The sequence below is a fragment of the Nestor notabilis genome, unplaced genomic scaffold, assembly GCF_000696875.1.
Source record: "Nestor notabilis isolate BGI_N333 unplaced genomic scaffold, ASM69687v1 scaffold14332, whole genome shotgun sequence".
NCBI classification, from domain to species: domain Eukaryota; kingdom Metazoa; phylum Chordata; class Aves; order Psittaciformes; family Psittacidae; genus Nestor; species Nestor notabilis.
The window spans coordinates 26,274-47,892 of record NW_009917092.1 but is presented as its reverse complement, the minus strand read 5'-3'; the positions used below and the strand labels follow the sequence as shown (position 1 = coordinate 47,892).

Sequence of the window (21,619 nt, the reverse complement as noted above, 5' to 3'; positions counted from 1 at the left end):
TGAACAGTCTGGACATTCTGGGGTTTGCTTGCAATCCAAGTGGAAAGGACAAACAGTACATGTGGAGTGGAAAGTCTGAGTGATAGTAAACTTTGCAGAAGCATCCTCCTGCCTTTTGGCTTTGTGCTTCCTCAGGGTTTTGAAGCAGAACCTGCTGTGGGAGCTCATGGCAGAGCCCATAGCGGGGTGGGCACTGTAGGCATGACTCTGGAGCAGGGGTAAGGAATGTGTCCAGGGTCGGTGTCAGACAAGCTGACCAGCTGTAGGAGGAGTTGAATTGCATGTGAGAGGAAGAGCTGGGCTGGGAAGGGAAGTTGCTGTACCTGAGGCTTTTGAGTTTGGTGTTGATCTGAAAAATATGGGCCCTGATACGGTGCGGTTAAGCTTGTTCTTAGAGGTGTGTACAAGGAGGGAAAATCCTTAGGGAAAGTTCTGTCAGTTTGGGAAATGATTTTAGGAAGCAGTGTGTCTGTTGGTTCTTTTACAACTGGAAATCATCTTTTTGTGGGAAAGGCATAGGAAGGAATAGCATTATGGCTGCATTTTAGTCATTATGAAAGTGGTTAATTGCTGTAAATACAGGGGGCACTCTTGGCTTGTTGCTGGATTATTTGTTTGGTTTAATTTTTATTTTATTTCTCCTCCTTGCTCAGTCTCACCACAGAGGCTGGTTAAAATCACACCTCTGGCCTGGTCGGTGGCGCTGTGCAGGTGGGTTCCTCTCTGGGCTGTGCTTACTCTTTGCCATCGCCCCCCCACCACGATGTGCTTCCTGCCCTGCAGCACCTCTGGGGTGTTTCTAGGGAGACTTTAAGCATCTTTGAAACCTCTGGGAGGGGTAAGGATTGGCCAGAGGGCTCGAGGCTTAGCGGATGGTGACGTGTCAGGTTGCTGGTGAGCAGGACACTCCACAAGCAGAGTAAGCTGGGGAACCGCAGGGTTTCTCCTCGGTTTTAAGACCTGCTCCGGGATGAGGGAATGCTCCAGCAGTACAGCCTCCTCTGGAGGTGGCTCTGCTCCTGCCTCATGTTCTTGTGTAGCATCAGCTGCTGTGAAGATACCTGTATATCAAGGTCCACAGTGTAGCTCCTGCACCTTGTTGTGCTTTCCTGTGGGGCTGTTGAAGAAATATCAAGGAAAACTGGCTTTGTTGGAGTTGTAATTTCCAAATAGGAATCTTGGTGCAAATAATTTTGGTGGGTTTTTTTGAACATTTTCTTGAAAGACAAAGGTGATCCTGCCCCTCTGCTCTGCTCTGGTGAGACCCCACTTGCAGCACTGGGTGCAGTTCTGGTGTCCTCGACATAGGAAGGACATGGAGCTGTTGGAGCAAGTCCAGAGGAGGCCACGAGGATGATCAGGGGCTGGAGCAGCTCCCATATGGAGACCGGCTGAGAAAGTTGGGGCTGTTCAGCCTGGAGAAGAGAAGCTGCATGGAGACCTCAGAGCAGCTTCCAGTGTCTGAAGGGTGCTACAAGGATACTGGAGAAGGACTCTGCATCAGTGACTGTAGTGATAGGACAAGAGGTGATGAGTTCAAACTGAAACAGGGGAAGTTTAGGTTGGATATAAGGAAGAAGTTCTTCTCTGTGAAGGGGCTGAGGCGCTGGCACAGGGTGACCAGAGCAGTGGTAAATGCTCCATCCCTGGCAGCGTTCAAGGCCAGGTCAGACAGAGCCTGGGGTGACATGGTCTAGAGTGAGGAGTCCTTGCCCTTGGCAGGGGGTTGGAACTGGATGATCTTAAGGTCCTTTCCAACCAAACCATTCTATGATTCTATATGTGGGACACAGCGAGCAGTTTGCTGTGGGTCTGCCTTCACAGGAGCATGGAGCAATCTGCTCATTCCCACAAAGACTCATAATTAGCACTTGTGCTGTGCTGGGCTGAGCCACTGCTGCTGTTACAGGCACGCTTTGTGCACTGTGCCTGCTTCTCTGCTGGTGAGCACACTGCAGGAGAGGGGAAGGATGCTGCTCTCGCCTCTCCCATGATTTCTCCACTTAAATTACCATTGGTAAGCATATGGCAACTTGAGCAGGCTGCTGCTAGGTAAATTGGGGTGGATTTATACTGTGCTAGCTTTCCTGATAACTATGCCTGTACATGTGCTGTCCACAGAAAGTATGAAGTGCCTTGTATCTGTTTACACTGACAGTTAGTTACTGCTTCGGTGGAGTGGGCAGTGTATAGCCCCAGACACTTACAGCACAGTAGCTACTGCTGTCATTCACAGTGCTGTCTTGGTGGCTAGCCTGTGTACCCATTAATCTGAACGGCCAGAGTAGCTCAGCCTTGAGGCTGCTGTGGTATGGGCAGCAGGTGTAACTGGTGAGAAAGGTCCTTGTGTTGTACTGGTGCAGGAGGCTGCTCGTGTTGGAAGCCAAAGGAAAGGTGAACTTCCTTGTGATTTCAGTTACAAAGCACTTGGGTTTTTTTCCTTAAAGGACTGGGTGTGCTGGGTGGAGTGGTAGCTTACATCTAGCCTTTGTAACATCGCCCTCAGGCATTAGTACTAGTAGTTTCCTAACTGTTATTGTCAGGCATTTAGCAGCAATCCCTGCCATGACTCCTGCACGTGCCTGTGATATTGTTCGTGCTTTTTCCCATCAATTAGCCTGGAAAAGCTGAAAAGTAACTTAGCAATGCCACAGGACATTCAGGCATACGTGTTCCTCTTGTGCAGTTCAGCTGAAGTGATGGTGGTGTGGTACCTTCTGTATGCTGTGCTGAACAGGATGGGCATTTCAGCTGCAGAGAGCTCCAGGGCTTCCTGGTCTGAAAACCTCTCTGATGTAAACAGGTTCTCTGTGGTAGACACAGGGTCAAACTGTACAACAGCAATCCTCAGCCTTGGAGCAGTCAATAGTAAGGGTTTAATGGAATTCAGTTTTCTTGTGCTGCTGTAATTGTGCTCTCCACTGCATAAATCCTGTTTTCCTGAGCTGCCACTTCTACAGAGAGTATGAAGCACGTTTGGAGAGGTACAGTGAACGCATATGGACGTGCAAGAGCACAGGAAGCAGCCAGCTGACACACAAAGAGGCTTGGGAGGAGGAGCAGGAAGTTGCTGAGCTGTAAGTACCAAAAAAGACATTGGTATGTGTCTGTCTTCTGGCACTGGGGCAGAATAGTGGGCTTGGGATTGATACGTGATTGCTGACTTAGGAGGTGAGGTAAGTAGCTTTTTGCTGGCTGTAAGTAGATTCTGGAGGTGAAAGCAAATCAAGTCCAATTTCGATGCCATCGCTAATGCCGTTGAGTAATGTTCTTATTTAGTGCTATGTTGTGGTATTACTAAACGAAAATAGTTCAGCATGTGGTGCTTGGCATATTTTAAAGTCCCTCAAGTAATGGGAATTTTTCAGAGGGGAAAAAAACCCCAAAATCTTGAAGGAGCTAAAGTAAAAATCCAGTAAAAAGAGGCTGTTCAGGTGTTACATTAGCCAGGGCCACAGCTATAATTGGGTTCTCCAGATCTGCATTGGAATCAACTGTTGTACTAAATTAAAAAAAACATTTTGGGGTGATCTTTTGGGGATCTGCTCCACTTGAAACCAGAAAGAACAAAGGAAATCCAGCAGAAGTCAGTGCTCTGTTCAGATCACCAGTGTTCCTCTGCTGCCATGGCCCTGACCTTCCCCTCTAGCACACAGCACCAGCCCTGAAGCCCTGGTTGAGATCTAGTGTCACTCATGCCATAGAAGTGGATTTTCTGTCAAGGTGCAAGGCCTTGGCTCAAACAATGTCTGTAACTTGCTTTGTGATCACCAAGTTGTAGGAATGATGCCAAACAAACAGTGTGTTTCTCTAGTCTGTGAACTGATAACTTGGGCTTCTGTAACTGCTTTTCCCTGGATTTAGACTGGGAAGATGGTCAGTGGTACTGCCTAAGGAGAAAATGTTCTACTGCCTCTCTTTGAAGAGTCTACTCATTAGCCTTAGCCTTAGGCTGAGGAGAAATGTCCCATCGTTTGAGGTTAATCACATCCTTAAAGGCAACAAATAAGAAACCTGTTTGCTAATAGTCCTAATTCCCATGAGGGTTGAAGTCCTACTGTCATCATCCCTCGCCTTCTTCTGGAGGAGGCTGCAGAGCTAGCTCCCTAAATCCTGAGACCAAACCTACTGGTCTGGTGTCAGTTTTGGTTAACAGTGGTGGAGTGGTTGGCCATTTCTGAAAGCATGAAGAAATGTAAATGAAAGATAAATGGAAGATTCTCAATAGCAATTTTAGCTATAGTCTCTCTAAATGTGGAGAGGGAAAAGGCTGTGGAATGAGATTTTTGCCTTTGTCCCTTTGAAATGGGATGAAAAGCTTCCCAGGCAGTTTGTTGGCTGCTGAATACCTCATACTAGTCTGAATTAAAAAAAAGTTCATTTAGCAGTTTGATAAAGGGATAAATTTTCTGGTGGCAGTTGTAGAACAGCAGATACAGCTGGGGATTGTCAGCCCAGCATCCCGGAGGCTGGGAAGCTAGAAGGGCTTTGGAAAAATGGAGTATTTTGTTCCTTCTTAAACTAACTTGAAATGGGCTTGACTTTTTAGCCGGAAAGCTTTATGCAATGGATTTTGTAGTCTCCTGTCAGCAAAGGGACTTAGTCTTCTAGAAAGCAAATCAGTCAAGTAAATTTGTAGCAGTCCTTTCTCTTCTATGAGTGAAAACATTTGAAGATCATGATGTGGTGAAACACAGGAAATATTTTTCTCTGGAAGGACAATTGGACTGTGTTAACCTGCCTCTACTCTATTTCTTCCCTCAGTTAGCAGTCTGTTTGGGAAGAAAGAAATGCCAGATCTTCATCAGCATCGTGGTGGTGTTGGTTGGAAGCAAAAATCTTAAAGTACCAAGCCCCAGAAACGTGACAGGATCTTGGTGTATCTTTAACATGTGGTAGAAAGGCAGTTAGTGACCAGCAGGAAGGAGTTCACCACTAGCCCTGCTCTTCCAGGACACTTTAGTGTGCCTTCTGGGAAGAGGAGTGCAATTCGTATTGTTATGCCAGTTAATGCCGTGGGGAGGTGCTGGGGGAGGGCAGCAAAAGCCCGCGGATGTTTGCATGCTAATGTGGCATCTGCCTCCAACATTGTCCTGGCTGTTAGTGTTCCCGGATTGCGAAATGGGAGGTGACTCTGCAGTTTGGCTTTTTTTCCTGGAATAATGAAAACTTCTGTGCTTGCTCAGCTTGAAGGAGGAGTTCCCCATCTGGTATGAGAAACTGGTACTTGAAATAGTCCACCACAACACTGTATCTTTGGAGAAGTTGGTGGATGCTGCTTGGCTGGAGATCATGACCAAATTTGCAGTGGGAGAAGAGTGTGACTTTGAGGTAAGGATCTGTTTTCTATTTTATCCCATGCTTTTTTGCACAGAGCTCCTTTTGGATATCTAAAGGCAGGAGATGGGAAGGATGTGTTAGTCACATCATCAGAAAGATGGTGAGAGTTTCTTTTCCGTAGAATCCCTGTGACAGCACCTGCTTTCCAATGCATAATGGTTCTATAAGCAGAAGCAAGTAGATGACCCATACTGATGGCAAGAAGAAAATGACTGATCCATGTGTGTGTGTAGGGAAATAGAGATATGTTTATTATACTGCTTAAATGTGTGGTGGTCTTTGTACATGTTTAAATGTATATAAATACATAATTAGAAGTTAAAAATTATCATCTGCCATAATCTTCTCTAACGTGTTCCCAGAAGGAGTAATAGTCCTAAAGTAATGTAGCTTGAAGTCAACTGCTTGCATGTCTCTATGCCCTAACAGTTAGAAAATTCCCTCCAAAACTGGGAATGATGGGGAAAACTCAAACCTGTTAAAAATAAGGGAAAGGTATAAAGTGTTGGCTGTCCACCTGGAACATACTCTCAACTGGGGCTGCTGAGAGCAAGCTTGCACCGTGCACGTGCTCTTCCCACAGGCTGAGAAAGTAACATCATTAAACACTGGAAGAACTTGAGGGTTGGCAGTTCTCTCTTTCGTAACAATTTGTATAGAACTTCCAGGTAGGAGTAGCAGAAAGAAATCCTGTAATTGCTTCATGACAGGGATCATGAGGTCCGCTCAGGGAGGATGGCAGTTAGGGGTTTTGCCAAATGATGGTCCTAGCTGCTTGTTTCCTTCCGTGGAGTGTTTAAAGCTCATTAGTTCGTGTGTTTTGCTTAGGTTCAGTTTTAATCACTTTTGCCTTGCAGGTTGGTAAGGAGAAAATGCTGCCTGTGAAAGTTGTGAAAATACATCCCCTGGAGAAGGTTGATGAAGAGGCCTCAGAAAAGAAATCTGATGGAGCCTGTGATTCCCCATCCAGTGACAAGGAAAACTCCAGCCAGGCGGCACAGGACAACCAGAAGGAAGCTATCCTGAAGGAGGATGACAACAGGAGGGAAAGTATGAGTAAGTAGTAAGATAGCCTGCCAGTAGGTAGCACCTGGAAGTGAGTATTTGAACTTATGCATGGCCTGGGCCTGGGCTGTGAACGTTGTCTGTGATGTTTAAGCAGTGTCATGTGTCGAAACACTGTGATTGTCATTTATGGTGGTGCAGCTTTGGTGGCATCAGTGCTGTTGGCTCTCAGCTGGTTTAAAGCAGAAAATGTGCTGTCATTCCAGGGTGTATACTGAAATCTGTGTGAGGGTGGTGATCTAGTTGGGGAACTAGGTGGTCTTTAAGGTCCCTTCCAACCCAAACCAGTCTGTGATTCTATGACGATCATTGTGGGAACAAACACTCTCCAGTTTGGAAGCCTGTTGTTCTGCAGAGACAAGCTCTAATTGCCTTTCATGTCCCCAGCTGACAAAAAAAAAAAAGTGTTTTTTCTTTTGGTTTACCCCCTTTCCAGTTTTCAACTACTGAGACAAAAAATCTGCATTTTTCTACATGAATTTTTTTCCTAAGGGTTCAAAATAAAGCATGTTTTGAAACATCGACCCCCTCTTTCATACCTGTTCCTCCCTGCTGCGGAAACACTGGATGTCCAAGCACTGGATCTCTAAGGCTTTTCTTAACTCTGAGACGCTACTGTTGAGAGAGGAGAGGAAAAGTCAAGTTTCATGTCCTGTGTAACTTTTTAGAAATGGAATAATAAGATTCTTTAGAAGACATTTCAAAAACTGCCTTATAACAGGTTGCAGTCCTTTTGATGCGTTTATTACCTGAGTGTAATAAACCATTTACATTTGTCAATAGGTGCTTCTGCATCTGGGGGAGGTGCACGTAACTTCCGCTGATATGGAGAAAGGGAAACTTGGAAATAGCCCAGTAAGCTCCTAGCAAAGTCAGGAGTGGAAAACAAGTTCTCCCAAGCTCTAGTACCAAGCTTAATAATTGCCAGCTGTTGCTGGTGGGTACTGGAAGTTCTGAGCTGTTCTGATTTCATTGCAGTGCTCTGTATAACCAGGAAGGGGAAAAACAGACGTTGCAGAAACAATGTTGTCTTACCCTCTGAAACAGCAGTAGGGCTTGGAGGAGTGTGTGTGTGGTAATCTGGGCTGTTCTCTCATACTACCTCATGAAGGGCCTGGGAAGTACCTTTTACTCTAAAAACGATTGTTGACCAAATTTGCAGCAGCATTTTGGGGCTTGGGAGTTAAGTCTACCATGATATTTTGTCCCTTGGTGTGCCCGTTGTGAGGAGCTGTGTTCAGCTGGGCTCTTGCTGTCAGTGCTATTGGAGTGCTGGGAGATGGAAAGAATCCCACAGGGTTGGGGACTCCTGTGGTGTTTGCAGCCTCTGGCTCAGCTGATGATCTGACCTGTGTGTTTAGTCATGTCTGTAAACTGGGACTGTCCTGCCCTTGCCATAAAAGATGACCTCAATGTTTTCAGATCAGGGATGCCAGAAAGGTCATCGCATGGTCAGTAAAAGCAGTGACCACTGGTCATACGGGTCGAGGTCACCACGCAAGAGTGAGCTACACAGGCTCTGTGTGGGAGCTGTGTCCTCCTGTGCACATGCAGTGGGGCAGAGCTGCCCTCAGCATTTCTGCCACCACTGGTGTCAAACTGGCTGGCTTGGTGGGAGGAGAAGGAAGGAGCAGAGCAAGCTTCAGCTCTTGATTCTGGTTAGGAGTCTGCTGTGCTTCAGAAGCCCAAAATAAGGCTTTGTACCAGCTTCATTACATCATATGTGCAGTCTGAAGTGGCTTTGTATTTTCAGTTGCTTAGGGAGTGAACTCTGGGAAATGAGCAGAAATGAACTACTGAAGGCAGGTTCTGCAGCTTGATCTGTAGTTGGAGCTAATGCGGCTTTGGAAAAATCCTGAGTAAGTGGAAGATAGGAAACCCCAGCACATGGATGCTCTCTGAGGTTCCAGTAGTGTAGTGACTAAGTTTTATTGCAGTGCAGTTCAACAGCAGATAAATAACTTCAGAGACGTACGTACAATGGTTTCTTCTTCCCCACCTCTGAGTATCCAGGTGCTATTTGGTGGGGTTTGATGTAGTCACCCATGTTTCTAGAATCTATAAATTAAATCTCAGGAGAGGTCACTCACAGGCCTGTGCAGGAACTTGCTTATGTGTGATACGTGCATCCAGTGAAGATCAGATTCAGGCACTTAGGAGATGTGGAGGCAGTTCTCTGAAAGCAGGCCTTTCACAGAGCTTTGAGTGCCCTTTATGCAACTTCCATTGTGCCGTTGAGCAGAAAAATACCATTCAGTATTTGTGAATTTACCAAGATTTTTTAATACAAATGGGGAACCAAATCAGGCAAAAGTTACTGCTCAGCCTGACTTGTGACGGGAGGATGAGTCTCCTTTCATGTGTAATGTCACTGTTAGAAGGGGGGGGGGGGTGTGTGAGAATACCTTAAAGAAAAACTTCTATAATGAGTGGGAAAACTTCCATAAGGAGTGGTGCTCGGAGAATTCCACTTTGCATTATCTGAAATGCAACACTAATGGGGGAGGTAGCTGCACATTTATGTAACATCTGTGATCTGTTTCTTAACTGAGGTTACTGATTCTGGAAGGCAGGGGGCAGAACTTGGTTTCATACCATGTAAGCTATAAATGCTATAGGGCCTAGAATGTGGCACATTATTTATTTATTTTCAAGCCTGGCTTAGGTCTAGCATCTACTTATATTCAGCATATACTTAGTAGATAATTGTTCTCATCTCGCATGCTTGCTTTAGTGTCCTCTTTGAGTCACAGCCACAAACAGAAAAACATTGGGGATTGCTTCCTTCAGTAAGCTTGGTCTTTGTCTGAAATCATTAACATTTGCAATATAATAACCTGGATATAGAAATAATAGACTCGACACCAGCTGGCAAGATGATGTCCTTCAGTTACATCTCTCTTGAGAATAAAGAGACTGGTTGTTTAAGTATTCTTATTTCATGGCCACCGAGGTTACATGCTTTTAAAAGTTACTTTAATTCAGAGCCAGTAATTCCTGCAGTAGAGTCATTTCCAGTATGGCGTGGCAGAGGCAGGTAGGGCTCAGCAGGAGCTCTCTGGGCAGGTTCATGGTTAGCTTATGAAACCTCTCTCCCCTTCATGAATTTTACAGACGTTTTCTCCCTTCACATAGGTACTTACGGCTTACCAGCTGGGTTTAAATACTCCAAATGGTCCTTTGTACTCCTTGAAGATAGGTTTTACCTCTTCCTTCAGAGTTCTTTAGGGGCTCTAGGCCCAGCCTGCATCTTCAGGATGCTTCTAAAACCTCAAATTTATAAAATCTGAGGAGAGACTGAGATGAGCTCTGAGGCAGAGGCTCTTCCCTGTGAGGGTGCTGAGGCGCTGGCACAGGGTGCCCAGAGAAGCTGTGGCTGCCCCATCCCTGGCAGTGTTCAAGGCCAGGTTGGACACAGGGTCTTGGAGCAACCTGCTCTAGTGGAAGGTGTCCCTGCCTGGGGCAGGGGTTGGAACCTGATGAGCTTTATGGTCCCTTCCAACACAAACCATTCTCAGATTCTAAAACCCGATTTGAGATTTTTCTCATGTCATTCTAGTTTAACCAAACACTGGGTATACAGTGAGGGGTGAGGTGCCCGGTCTCGTGATGCTCTGGGTTCTTTGATTATTTTTATTTTATTTATTGGAGTAAAAACTCCAATACTGAGACACTGAATCTCTGACTTTGCTTTACCAGATGATCGAGCACGTAGGTCTCCTCGAAAGCTTCCCACTTCTTTGAAGAAGGAAGAAAGAAAGTGGGTTCCACCTAAATTCCTTCCACACAAATATGATGTCAAGCTGAAAAATGAAGATAAGGTGAGTTGTCCATTTGTATCATTTCTATTACGAATATGCAAGTCTGATTAATCACTGTCAGTGTGTCTATACAGTAACAGACTATTGGCTGTTTCTACATGTGATCGGGTTTTGTGCATGGTGACACCTGACAATTCCCCAGTACCACACACTGAGTCATGGTGCTGCCATAGCTTTAGAGGGGCTGCTGTTAACTGGATAATCTCCAGTCAGGCAGGTAATGAAATTTGGTCAGACTAGTTAAATTGTGAGCACCAGTGGCTGCTCTTGTTCTAACTCGGCACCTCTGAGAGTCATAGGTAGCTGTGCTCTGGGAAGCTCTGGGTAGCTTCAGCACTGCTGGGTGCTTTTTGTCATCTTCTTGCTAATTTGACAGGGGAGGCAGAGCTGACCTCAATTTAATGAGCACCCCTCACAGCACAGCACCCCTCACAGAGCACAGCACCACTTGCACCTCTGGTGTCAGGAAAAGAAAACGAAATGAACATTAACATGTAAAATCTTTTAAGTTAGTAGCAAACACAAGCCAGAGGAAGGTCAGAGGTAAAGCTTTGGCAAGAAATCTGCAACATAAACTAGTACTTTTTACTTTTTTGGTTAACTGAATCTCCTACCAGTCTTTGTTGTGCATGTCAGTTCTGCAAGTTCTCTTTGGTTTGAGCCTTCACAAGAGAGCTTTAAGGAGTGAAGAGTTTGTGGCCATGAAGTAGTACAGTCATCCTACCTCCTTTTAGCCACGTGATACGTGTTTATAATGTGGTTAGAAGTTAAGTGTTAACAGTCTGTCTCTTATCTCCAAGATCATCAGCAACGTACCAGCAGATAGTTTAGTCCGCACGGAGCGTCCTCCCAACAAGGAGATCCTGAGGTACTTCATCCGCCATAATGCGCTCCGGGCCGGCACGTGTGAGAATGCCCCGTGGGTCGTGGAGGATGAGTTAGTGAAGAAATATGCTCTCCCCAGTAAATTTAGTGACTTCTTGCTTGACCCACATAAGGTAAGATTTCCTAAAAGCACCTCCTTTGCCTTCTCGCCCTTTCTCCACTGTTAGACAGTCTTGGCGGAGACCGTGGCTGCCCCATCCCTGGCAGTGTTCAAGGCCAGGTTGGACACAGGGGCTTGGAGCAACCTGCTCTAGTGGAAGGGGGCCCTGCCCCTGGGAAGGGATTGGAACAGGGTGAGCTTTTAGGTCCTTTCCAGTCCAAACCAGTCTGGGATTCTATGATTGAATGAACTGTAATGCCTTCAGTTTGACTTACAGAAATCCTTTGCTTTATGTTCAGGGCTGGTGCTTTCTGTAGCAGGTTTCCCACTTGGCATAGAGATTGATTTTTATGCTGAGTTTTTTCACTTTGAGGAGAGGCTGAAGAATTCACTAATCCAGAATTATCTGCCAAAGTAACTTTGTATAAGTGACAGTTATACCTTGCAGATATACAGTATAAGTTTTAGGTCTAATATTTGTCAATTTATCATTATCATGATTCATATTGATACTGGATGCTCTTGGCTGAGGTAACTCCCCTTAGCAAAGAATTCAAAACAATTTTTGTAGAATGAAGTTAATGCAGACGCTGGATTTGGTGACTGTGCAATCTTCAGTTAAAACTTCTCTAGTGGCTAATGAGGGCTCTTAAACAAAAGCCTTCAAGAGTGAACATCCTTGAGTCAGGAAATATGAATATTCCTGTGGCAGTCATAACTTGATCACATTTGTGTATGTCTGGTCTGAAATAATTGCTGCTTAGATGTTTGTGCCTTTTGCTGTGCTCATTACTCTGGAGGGTTTTTATTGCTAAGGAATCTCAGGTTTTTAGCACGTAAAGGTTATGTGCTTGTATTTTATTTTTCACCTTTTGAAATGTATTAGTATTCTGGGTGCATCCTGAAACTGAAATTGAGATGCTGAGAGAGTTCTGAAATCAGTCTCTCCTTGACTCTGGGTTAAACTGCTCTGTGCTAAAAGTGCTCTGTCAGGTAGGTAGTTTCAGCAGCTTAAAACCAGTCACTGTTCAGTTGCATTGCTTCAGAATAGAATCCTTCCTCAGAACCAAATCCTGGCGCTCCTTCCTTCCAGGTGCTTTCAGGCAATTCAGAAACCAGCCTCTGAAGCCCTGTCACCCATAAATGCTCCTTTGGTTTTCCTCCAGGCAGTGAGCAGGGTGGGATCCGGGGCTGAACACTGTGCGTTTTTTTTTCAGCAGAGGACTTGTTTTCACAATGAAAGTCAGCATTTTCCAGGCAAACCCTCCCCCCTGCCCCAACTTGTTCAGGTTTTTTGTAATGAAGTTGGGAACGTTTAAAAACTCTTGGGAGTATTTCAGTTTGTAAATTTAAATGTGAACTTTCTGGAATGAGCTGAGGACTCCAAAACCAGCGTAGCGACTGCATTGCAGAATATTGAAGGCTATTGCAGAAGCCTCTTACCCTTCATGTACTGAGTACCCCTTGTTCATGGGAAAAGTACATAAAAGTAATAATAGGCAAAAACAGTGTCAACCTTTAGTTACCTTTACATGTTAATATAAATGAATTCTTTCTTTGATTTTAGTATATGACTCTCAACCCCTCAACCAAGAGGAAGAGCTCTCGATCACCTGACAGAAAGCCTTCTAAGAAGTCCAAAGCTGATGGGTCATCCCTGGGCCAGCCACTGAGCCCTACTCTGTGGTGCCACGTGCATTTGGAGAAATCTATTATTGGCTCTCCACTGAAGGTGAAAAACTCCAAGAATTCAAAATGTCCTAAAGAGGAGCTGGAAGAGGTGATGAAAATCGTGTCACCTGCTAAACTTGGTTCTAACTTTCACATTCCAAAGAGGAGCCGATTGGGAAAGGGCAGCAACAAATCCTTGGACAAAAAGCAAAGAGGCAAAAGGGTTCTGAACGGGCAGAAGTCATCAGGGAAATCAAAGTCTCCGAGGAAAGGCTTGAAGACCCCTAAGATGAAAATGAAACAAATGACACTACTGGATATGGCTAAAGGTACCCCTAAGGTGTCCAGGGCTCCCAGGAATTCAGGAGGCACCCCTAGATCTTCCAGCAAGCCCCAGAAACATCTGCCTCCTGCAGCACTTCATCTCATTGCCTATTACAAAGAAAACAAAGACCGGGAAGACAAAAAAAGTGCTCTTTCCTGCATCATCTCCAAAACAGCTCGGTTACTCTCCAATGAGGATCGCGCCCGTCTCCCTGAGGATTTGCGGGGCTTAGTACAGAAACGCTATGAGCTTCTAGAGCACAGGAAGAAATGGGCCACCATGACTGAGGAGCAGCGGAAGGAATACATGAAGAAGAAAAGGGAGAAGCTGAAAGAGAAACTGAAGGAGAGAGCAAAGGAGAGAAAGGAGAAGGAGATGAAGGAAAAACTGGAAAAACAGAAAAGATACGAGGACCAAGATCTGAAAGGGAAGAGCTTGCCTACTTTTAAACTGGTTGATACTCCAGAAGGACTTCCTAATACACTCTTTGGGGATGTTGCCATGGTAGTGGAGTTCCTGAGCTGTTACTCAGGGTTATTGATGCCAGATGCTCAATATCCCATTACAGCAGTTTCCCTGATGGAAGCACTTTGCGCAGAAAAGGGAGGCTTCCTGTATTTGAACCGAGTACTGGTCATTCTCCTGCAGACCCTGCTGCAGGATGAAATTGCTGAAGATTATGCTGAGCTGGGAATGAAGCTTTCTGAAATACCGCTGACTTTGCACTCTGCTTCCGAGTTGGTTCGCCTGTGCCTGCGCAAGTCAGATGTGCAAGAGGAAAGTGAGGTCTCGGATAACATAGATGAAAGCAAGGATTCAGCAGCTTTTGAGGATAATGAAGTACAGGATGAGTTTCTGGAAAAACTGGAGACATCTGAGTTCTTTGAGTTGACTCCTGAAGAGAAATTGCAGATACTTGGAGCCCTGTGCCACCGGATTCTAATGACGTACTCGGTGCAGGACCACGTGGAGGCCAAGCAGCAGACATCGGCTGAGCTGTGGAAGGAGCGCCTCGCTATCCTGAAGGAAGAGAATGACAAAAAGAGAGCAGAAAAACAGAAGCGAAAAGAAATGGTGGCCAAGAACAAGGAGAATGGGAAAGATGAGAATATGATGGGAAGAAATGAAAAGAAAAAAAACGAGATGATGAAAATAGAGCACCGAGTAGAAATAGAAGCTGATGACATGATCAGTGCTGTGAAGAGCAGGCGCCTTCTTGCCATCCAAGCCAAGAAAGAGAGGGAGCAACAAGAAATACAAATGAGAGGTAAGAAAAATACCAGGAGAGTAGAGCACTTGTGGAGTAGAGGTGAATAAGTTAATGGCAAAATGGACAGCCTGTTCTCAAAAGCATTACCTGGTTTTAAGGGGTTTCCTCACTGGAGAAGCGTGATTCAGCTGCTGTGGTTCCTCTGGCAGCTCAGAATCTGGAGTGGTCACAAAAAGCAGTAACTGCTTCTAGATTGTTATCTGTGAGCATTGTTCAGTACCTTTCTAATTCTGTCAGGCCCAGGAGGGTTGGAGAACAGAACATCTGTTTTGGGGACAGAAAACAACAACAGTAAGTATTGGTCTACATCCAAACAGCTTCTGGCTTTTATGTACAGAGGGGAAACTTCCTGTCTAAAACCTATTTCCTGCAGCTGCTGCTGGTCATGCTACCATGCACATTGTCAAGCTGGTGCTAGCAGCCCACCTCCCAGATAAGGACTTGGGCAATACATTTCAGTCTACAGTTTCTCACTTTAAATAATTATGGAGTTAGATGAACTGTCCACTCAGACCTCTCTAAATCACAAGCTTCAGTACCAGACTCTGTATGCCTCTGGGGAAGTAGTGCATTTTGCTACAATGGAGTATGCAGAGCAGAGTACTCTGGAATTACATGTCAGGGTTTGCAGATGTGGGTACTGGCCAGCATAGCTCATCTAGGTTGTTAATTCCCTTCTGAAACAATCCCACATGGAACATGATTTCTGTGCCTTGGCTGAGATCTGGGAGTGTCTGTTCTTGAGACCAGGAACAGGTGAATAGCATGTAATACCCTGAGGCTCCTAAGGAGGGGCATTGGCCTCACACTGGCAGTGAATAGATTTTTTTCAGACCTTCTTCTAAGAACTGTGAGTCTCAGAAGTGCCAATAAACTGCTGAAGATCTGGGGTGCTGTCCTGCTTCTCCAGAAAAACAAAATACCAAAGAGCCACAGCCTGTGGCTGAAGGGCCTTGGCCCCAGTTTTTGTAGGGTTCCAGTTGCTTGATCACAAGTTCAAGATCATGATAAGATTTTACTGCAAAACTTAATACAGTTTGGACACTACTCCTTGGGATACTTCCCGTAGCTCTCACTTGATACTTTGTGCTAGTTATATATGAAGAAAAGCAAGATTACATTGATAGAGATAAGAATCATTTGACTTGCATGCTGAGGAAGTTTAATGAATTGTTCATTCAGTTCATTCCTTCACTCCACAAGGAAAACTGTCCCTCTGGCAGGGAAGGAAGGATTAAGTCTTTCATTAGGGTTTGAATTCATGTTGCTTCCTTTCCACATAACAAAACCCAACATTTCAGGCATCCTGGGCTGCTTTTACCCATTAAGCAGTTGCTTCAGGCGCAGAGGTACCCTTGGAGTAACAGCCGTGGTGGTTAGTGTTGATGGGCACCAGTTAGGCCTGCAGGGTCAGGACTTCAGGCCTGGGGGTGCTGTGGCTTCAGGACGTGAAAAGTACTCCTGGGTAACTGCAGTGAGAGCTGCATGAGGGTGCTCCTGCTGTCGCCCAGGCTCTCTGCGGGAGCTTTCAGAGTACTGCCTTTCACAGCACTTCAGTTACATTTGGTTTAATGTTAGTGTCTCTGGGGGAAGTAAAAGGAGTTGCTGACAAAACACCTATTGTGCAGTGGTTTAATATTCAAATACATATATATGAACCAATGCACAATAGGTGTTTTGTCAGCAGCTGCTCTTTTACATCTATAGAGATCTCTATCTTGGAGGTCTCTTTTCCACTGCTTTGGTAGCATCTGTAACACAGGGAGCACCAATCTCTTTCTAGTTAAAACCTATCACGACTGCGGCCACTGCTACCTCGCTAGTCTCAGCTCAAAAAAGAACCCAGTGTAAGAAAGCATAAATGGGCCTTTTTTGTTCTTTCTTGACTTCAAAAGAAGTCTGAATAGAACTTCCTGTTGAAATAACATGATCAGTATCTGTATGATTTTGATTTAAAAGTCAAGTCACTTTCATTTCTGTGTTACTGCAGCACTAATTGTTCTTTGCCTTATCACTCCATGAAGCAATATCTCCTGTGCAGTCTCTTGGAGGAGAGCAAAGCTGGAAGCTTGTGCAGCTAATGAAGCCTGCTAGAGGAAAGTACCAGCTGAGAGTAGCTTCCCATCACAACTGAAAGTGAGGTGCAGGGAGGAACCTTCTAGTTTGGTGTCTAGTTGGTGTCATTTTGATCAAGCAGTTTTGGCATATAAGTAAATGTAAGTCTCTGTTCTTTCTTTGCCTCTTCTTCATTCTGGCACTTGATGATACCTGCTGCAACTGGCTTAAATAGAAAAAATACCTGACTCATGAGTGCCCACGGTGTCCCAGGTTGTAAGCATGGAAGAGTTTGCTGGCAGTGTGGCTTGTTTTGGTTGGAGTCTTGGCTCTTGAGGGGAGAGTTCTGAGGAGGAGGGAGGTGTCCCTTGTGCGAGCATCTGGCACAGAAGCAAGTCTTGAGAAGGTGTCTGGGGAGAAATCCTTGGAGAAATTTTATCACCTCTGTCTCCTAGAGGAAGGTGAGGATGGTACTTCCTGTAGTATGGATCTCATGATGTGGTTTGTGAGACTCGAGTTTAGGTGACACAAATCATTTGGTATTGTGAGAGTGGCTGTTGTGACTTATTCTGATTTCAGGACTTCAACGTAGGGGAGCAGTCATAAAGTTTAGGGAGGAGTTGATGTTTACAGACATACTATGAGAGTGGTGAAGCAGTGGCACAGGTTAGATGGGGCTTGAAGCAACCTGCTCTAGTGGGAGGTATCCCTGCCTGTGGCAGGGGGGTGGAACTGGAAGAGCTTTAAGGTCCCTTCAACCCAAACTCTTCCAGGATTCTGTGATGTGGGTTGTGCAGCTACTTGTGTCTGGCAGGTGCAGATTCACAGGATGGTTTTGCCATGCTGCCGTTACTGTAAGTTGGTGTATTGTTGGTATGTTATGATATAAAAGCTGATACAGGGAGTTGGTGTAACAGATGCAAGGGTATGTTTCTCAGTGTGTCTCCTCTTATCAGTCAGGATTGATGACAGTGGCAGGACTTCAGAGACTTACCAGGTATTTGCTGATCGACTGTTACCAAACCTGTCTGGGTACAGAAAATGGCTGTGTGAGAAAGAATAGGTAGTAGTCCTGGGAGAAGTCCTAGCAAGAAGTTGGCTTTCTCCCTGGGCCAGCAGCCAGTGTACAACCTCCACACACTTGCTTTTACCTCCAAAGTCTTCATTTCTTCATTCCTTATAATTTTTTAATTTGCATTTTCTTAGGACACAGGAATGTTGCCCCCAGCCTTTTGCACAGATTATGAAGGGGTGATGTCTTTGTCAGGCTGAAATCAGGCTCTGAAGAGCCAGTGTGACTCAGCTGGATATTTTGTTCCTTTTTGTCCTGGTGAAAGTATGTCTGTTCTTCAGAAACAGGCAGAAGTGGAGAGAGGCTCTTGAACCATCATGAGAGGTGTAAATCTTGTTGACCTTAATGTTCTGTCTCTTGGCAGAAGCTTGCTCCTTACCTAGAGACGTGAAAGGACATGTTTTGGTCTGTAGGACTTTTGCCCAGGACCCTGTGATGCCAGGATTTAGGTCACTTCATATTTTTTCTTCCCTTCTCTTTTGTCAGCAGCTGTGGATATTGACAGCTTCTGAAATCCCAGTATTGTCATGAGTGGGAAACCCAAGGTTTCTATTTTCATTTTCTTCACGTTATAGAATATATGGGAAAGCATGAGGTGTGAGGAGCTGTAATGTGGTTGCTCTTGTGAGGCAGCTGAGCCTGGAAGAGGCCCCTGTTGTGCCAGGTCTGATGTTCCAGTAGGTTGTGGGCGCAGCATTCCCTGTAGCTGTGGCTGTAGAAGTGCAGACATCCATGAGCCACGCTGGCCTCTGTGTCACGGCCACACTGCTCCCAGCGCTTGGACTCCTGCTCTGGGCAGCTCTCATTGTACTTTGTGCTGAGGCTAAAGATCTTTGGCCCTCTTCTTACGTGGGATTGCACAGCAATGGATGCCACTGTTGACACAGAATGAGGAATAATAACAAGCACTTTTTATCCAGACTTTCCACTTTTATCAGCCCAGTTAATCCTTATACCTTATTAATAATTCTTGATTCTTTTTCTAGCATGGTGGATGGAAAGTAAGATGAAGAATGAGTGGCTATGCTAAAAGAATATTGGCCAAAGTCACCAATAATTTATTGGGTTTACCCCTGTGGTGTAGTCAAATGAAAGAGAATACTGATGTCTGGATACAATAGAAGAAAGTTAATACTTTTGTGTACTAATTCCAACAGTGAGGATGGAGAAAGAAGCAGAGGAAGAAAGAATCCGGAAGCATAAAGCTGCAGCTGAGAAAACGTTCCAGGATGGGATTGCCAAAGCGAAGCTGGTGATGCGCCGGACCCCGGTGGGCACTGATCGCAACCACAACAGGTGGGATAGGAGAAGATCCAGAGCTGCTAGCTCTGCCCTCTGGAAGGAGCTTTATCAGACAGGAGCCCCCAAGAAGTAGTTGGTGTGGAGGGTGTTGAGAACTCCCTGTGTCTTGAACCATGGAGGAAAGCAGATGAGAGAGTTTGTGTGTGTGTGTGTGTGTGTGTGTGTATATATATATCTATCTGGATTGCACCAGCAGCTTGTTGAGGGCTTCCTGTGGAGGTCAGGGTCCACTAGCCAGTGGAGCTCTGCATGCTTGCATCAAAACAGGTGTGACAAGCAGGATTCTCCCCCTCTGCTGTGCTCTGGGGAGACCCCCCCTGCACTCCTGATCCAGCTCTGGGGCAACAGCACAAGAGGGACGTGGAGCTGCTGGAGCGAGGCCAGAGGAGGCCACGGAGCTGCTGCGAGGGCTGGAGCAGCTCTGCTCTGGAGCCAGGCTGAGAGAGCTGGGCTGGGGCAGCTGGAGAAGAGAAGGCTCCTGAAGGGGACACCTTAGAGCAGCTCCAGTGCCTAAAGGGGCTCCAGGAATCCTGGAGAGGGGCTTTGGACAAGGGATGTAGGGACAGGACAAGGGGAATGGCTTTAACCTGCCAGAGGGCAGATTGAGATGAGCTCTGAGGCAGAAGCTCTTCCCTGGGAGGGTGCTGATGTGCTGGCACAGGGTGCCCAGAGAAGCTGTGGCTGCCCCATCCCTAGCAGTGTTCAATGGCAGGTTGGACACAGTGGCTTGGAGCAACCTGCTCTAGTGGAAGGTGTCCCTGCCTGGGGCAGGGGTTGGAACTGAATGAGCTTTAAGGTCCTTTCCAACCTGAACTATCCTATGATTCTATGATTGCTCAAGAACCAAATGGTTATCTTGTTTTTCACTTTTGTTGCACAGGAATGCTCTTAAAATGGATTCTAAGGAAAGCATTTCATGTTTCTCAGCTGTGCTGATATAAAGGTATACATGCATCCAGTCTTTGACTCGAGGACATAGGTGCTTTTCTATGCCAATAAAAGCAGATGCATGTACCTAGCCAGGAGAGGAGACAGGACCTGTTAACATGTGTGTTTCCTACAGGTACTGGCTGTTCTCCGATGAGGTTCCCGGCTTGTTCATTGAGAAGGGCTGGGTACATGACAGTATAGACTACAGGTTCATCCTTCCCCATCAGAAAAAGGAAGATTTTAAGAAGGACTACAGCCCAGGAGGTATGATCCCTGCCTCTCTGTAAGTGCTTCCTTTGTTACTGTCGGACTGTCTGAATGGATTTGTGGATGTGAAAGAACTGTCTAGTCTGAGTGTTTTCATGGGGATACTCTGATTTAAGCCTTCTTTAAATCCTAGAAGCCTACACACAGGAGAGCCTGTTCATGATGATCTCTCTCCTGCTACTGCAGGTCTTGACTGCCCACAGTGTACCACATCAGGGCCATGGGATACAACCACCTCTCTTAAAAGCAGTGTGGTTGATAGCAGTTGTGGACTAATCCTTCCTGTTTACCCTGAACCTGCTGAGTTGCAGTGTGCCAGACTTCTTGGACAAGTGGTCAGTTGTGTGTTGCAGAGAGTGAGGGCATCCATCACTGTGCTAACGTCCCACCAGTGCGAAGATCCCCAGTTTAACCTATGAAATAGCATCAAGCTGTAGGTATCTCCTGTGTAGCTATAGCTTTGCTGAAGGAGACCGTTTGAGCAAACAGCCCTCTTTGCACATGTCCTCTCAGCCTACTGTTCCCCTTATACTGAGCGTGCAGGTGAGGTGCAGCGGGGGGCTGAAGTTCTGCTGCTCCTTCTGCAGTTGTGCCTGGAGCCTGTGTGGTGGAGCCCCGCAGGCAGAGCTTGGGCATGCACAAATATCAGTCTGTGGGGAGGGGAGCAACACTTTCCTGTGGCAGTAGTTCTGGGTACAGAAGAGCATGCTCTAATTTGACTACAGTGCAGTTTCAGTCCTTTGTGTCCTGCTCATTTCTTGCTTTTGAAGCATCATAAGCTGGCATCGAGTCCACCTGCAATGACACTGCATGTGAGGGCTACGCTGAGTTATATCAGAGCTCCAGCAGTAGTGCTTTGGGCATGGGCAGGGTAGACATCTGCAGAAGAATGGATCAGGACTAACCTATAGGGAGATTCTTCCTTAGCTGCCTGTGGCTTGTCAAGCTGGAGGTGATACCACTCAGTGGTCCTAGATGGGTAATTTCTTAGGTGAACTCTTTTTCAACTATGGACCAGCTCTGTCCCTGTACCCCAGCCTGCTTCTGTTTCCCACCTGCTGCCCCAGTATTTACCCAGCTACTGTGCAGGATTTCAGCATGTTCCTTTTAAAACTTCACAAGCAAAGGCTTAAATAAGCAGAGGATAAAATTAATGTCAGTCTGTTATCTAAGATGCTCGGAAACACAAATACATGTTGTTTATAACTGCTCTAAAAGTATTTTGTCAGTGGATAGCTAAAACGAAATGAGTGTTTAAATTAACAGGAATGCTTTTCTGAATTTCATGTGTGTGCTTCTAGATGCAGTAATTTCTTTGAAATTCTGTTACAATTTTCTGTTAATGTCTGTAAGTGCATGTACCGTGAGCTAATGCCGGATCAGTTTTCCCTCCCAAGTGCGGGGATGCTGGGGATGAACCCTGCCCCGGAGGTAGGTTAGTTTGTGCAGAGCACAAGTGCTTGCTGGGGAGGAAGGTGAAGGAGAAGCCACTGGAGTTTGTGCTTTTCTCTTGCAG

General features: G+C 45.8%; 1 protein-coding gene across 1 annotated transcript in view; it reads left to right on the top strand.

Annotated features, from left to right (window-relative positions):
• Positions 1 to 2,960: 2,960 nt before the first annotated feature.
• Positions 2,961 to 21,619, top strand: part of BAZ1B (bromodomain adjacent to zinc finger domain, 1B) — a gene marked incomplete at its 5' end in the record, with an annotated part of 41,365 nt that continues 22,706 nt past the window's right edge. Inside the window, 8 exon segments of the mRNA XM_010024927.1 lie at positions 2,961 to 3,077; positions 5,187 to 5,331; positions 6,198 to 6,396; positions 10,105 to 10,226; positions 11,027 to 11,224; positions 12,779 to 14,474; positions 18,762 to 18,900; positions 19,970 to 20,100. Coding sequence (XP_010023229.1) covers positions 2,961 to 3,077; positions 5,187 to 5,331; positions 6,198 to 6,396; positions 10,105 to 10,226; positions 11,027 to 11,224; positions 12,779 to 14,474; positions 18,762 to 18,900; positions 19,970 to 20,100 — 2,747 coding nt within the window.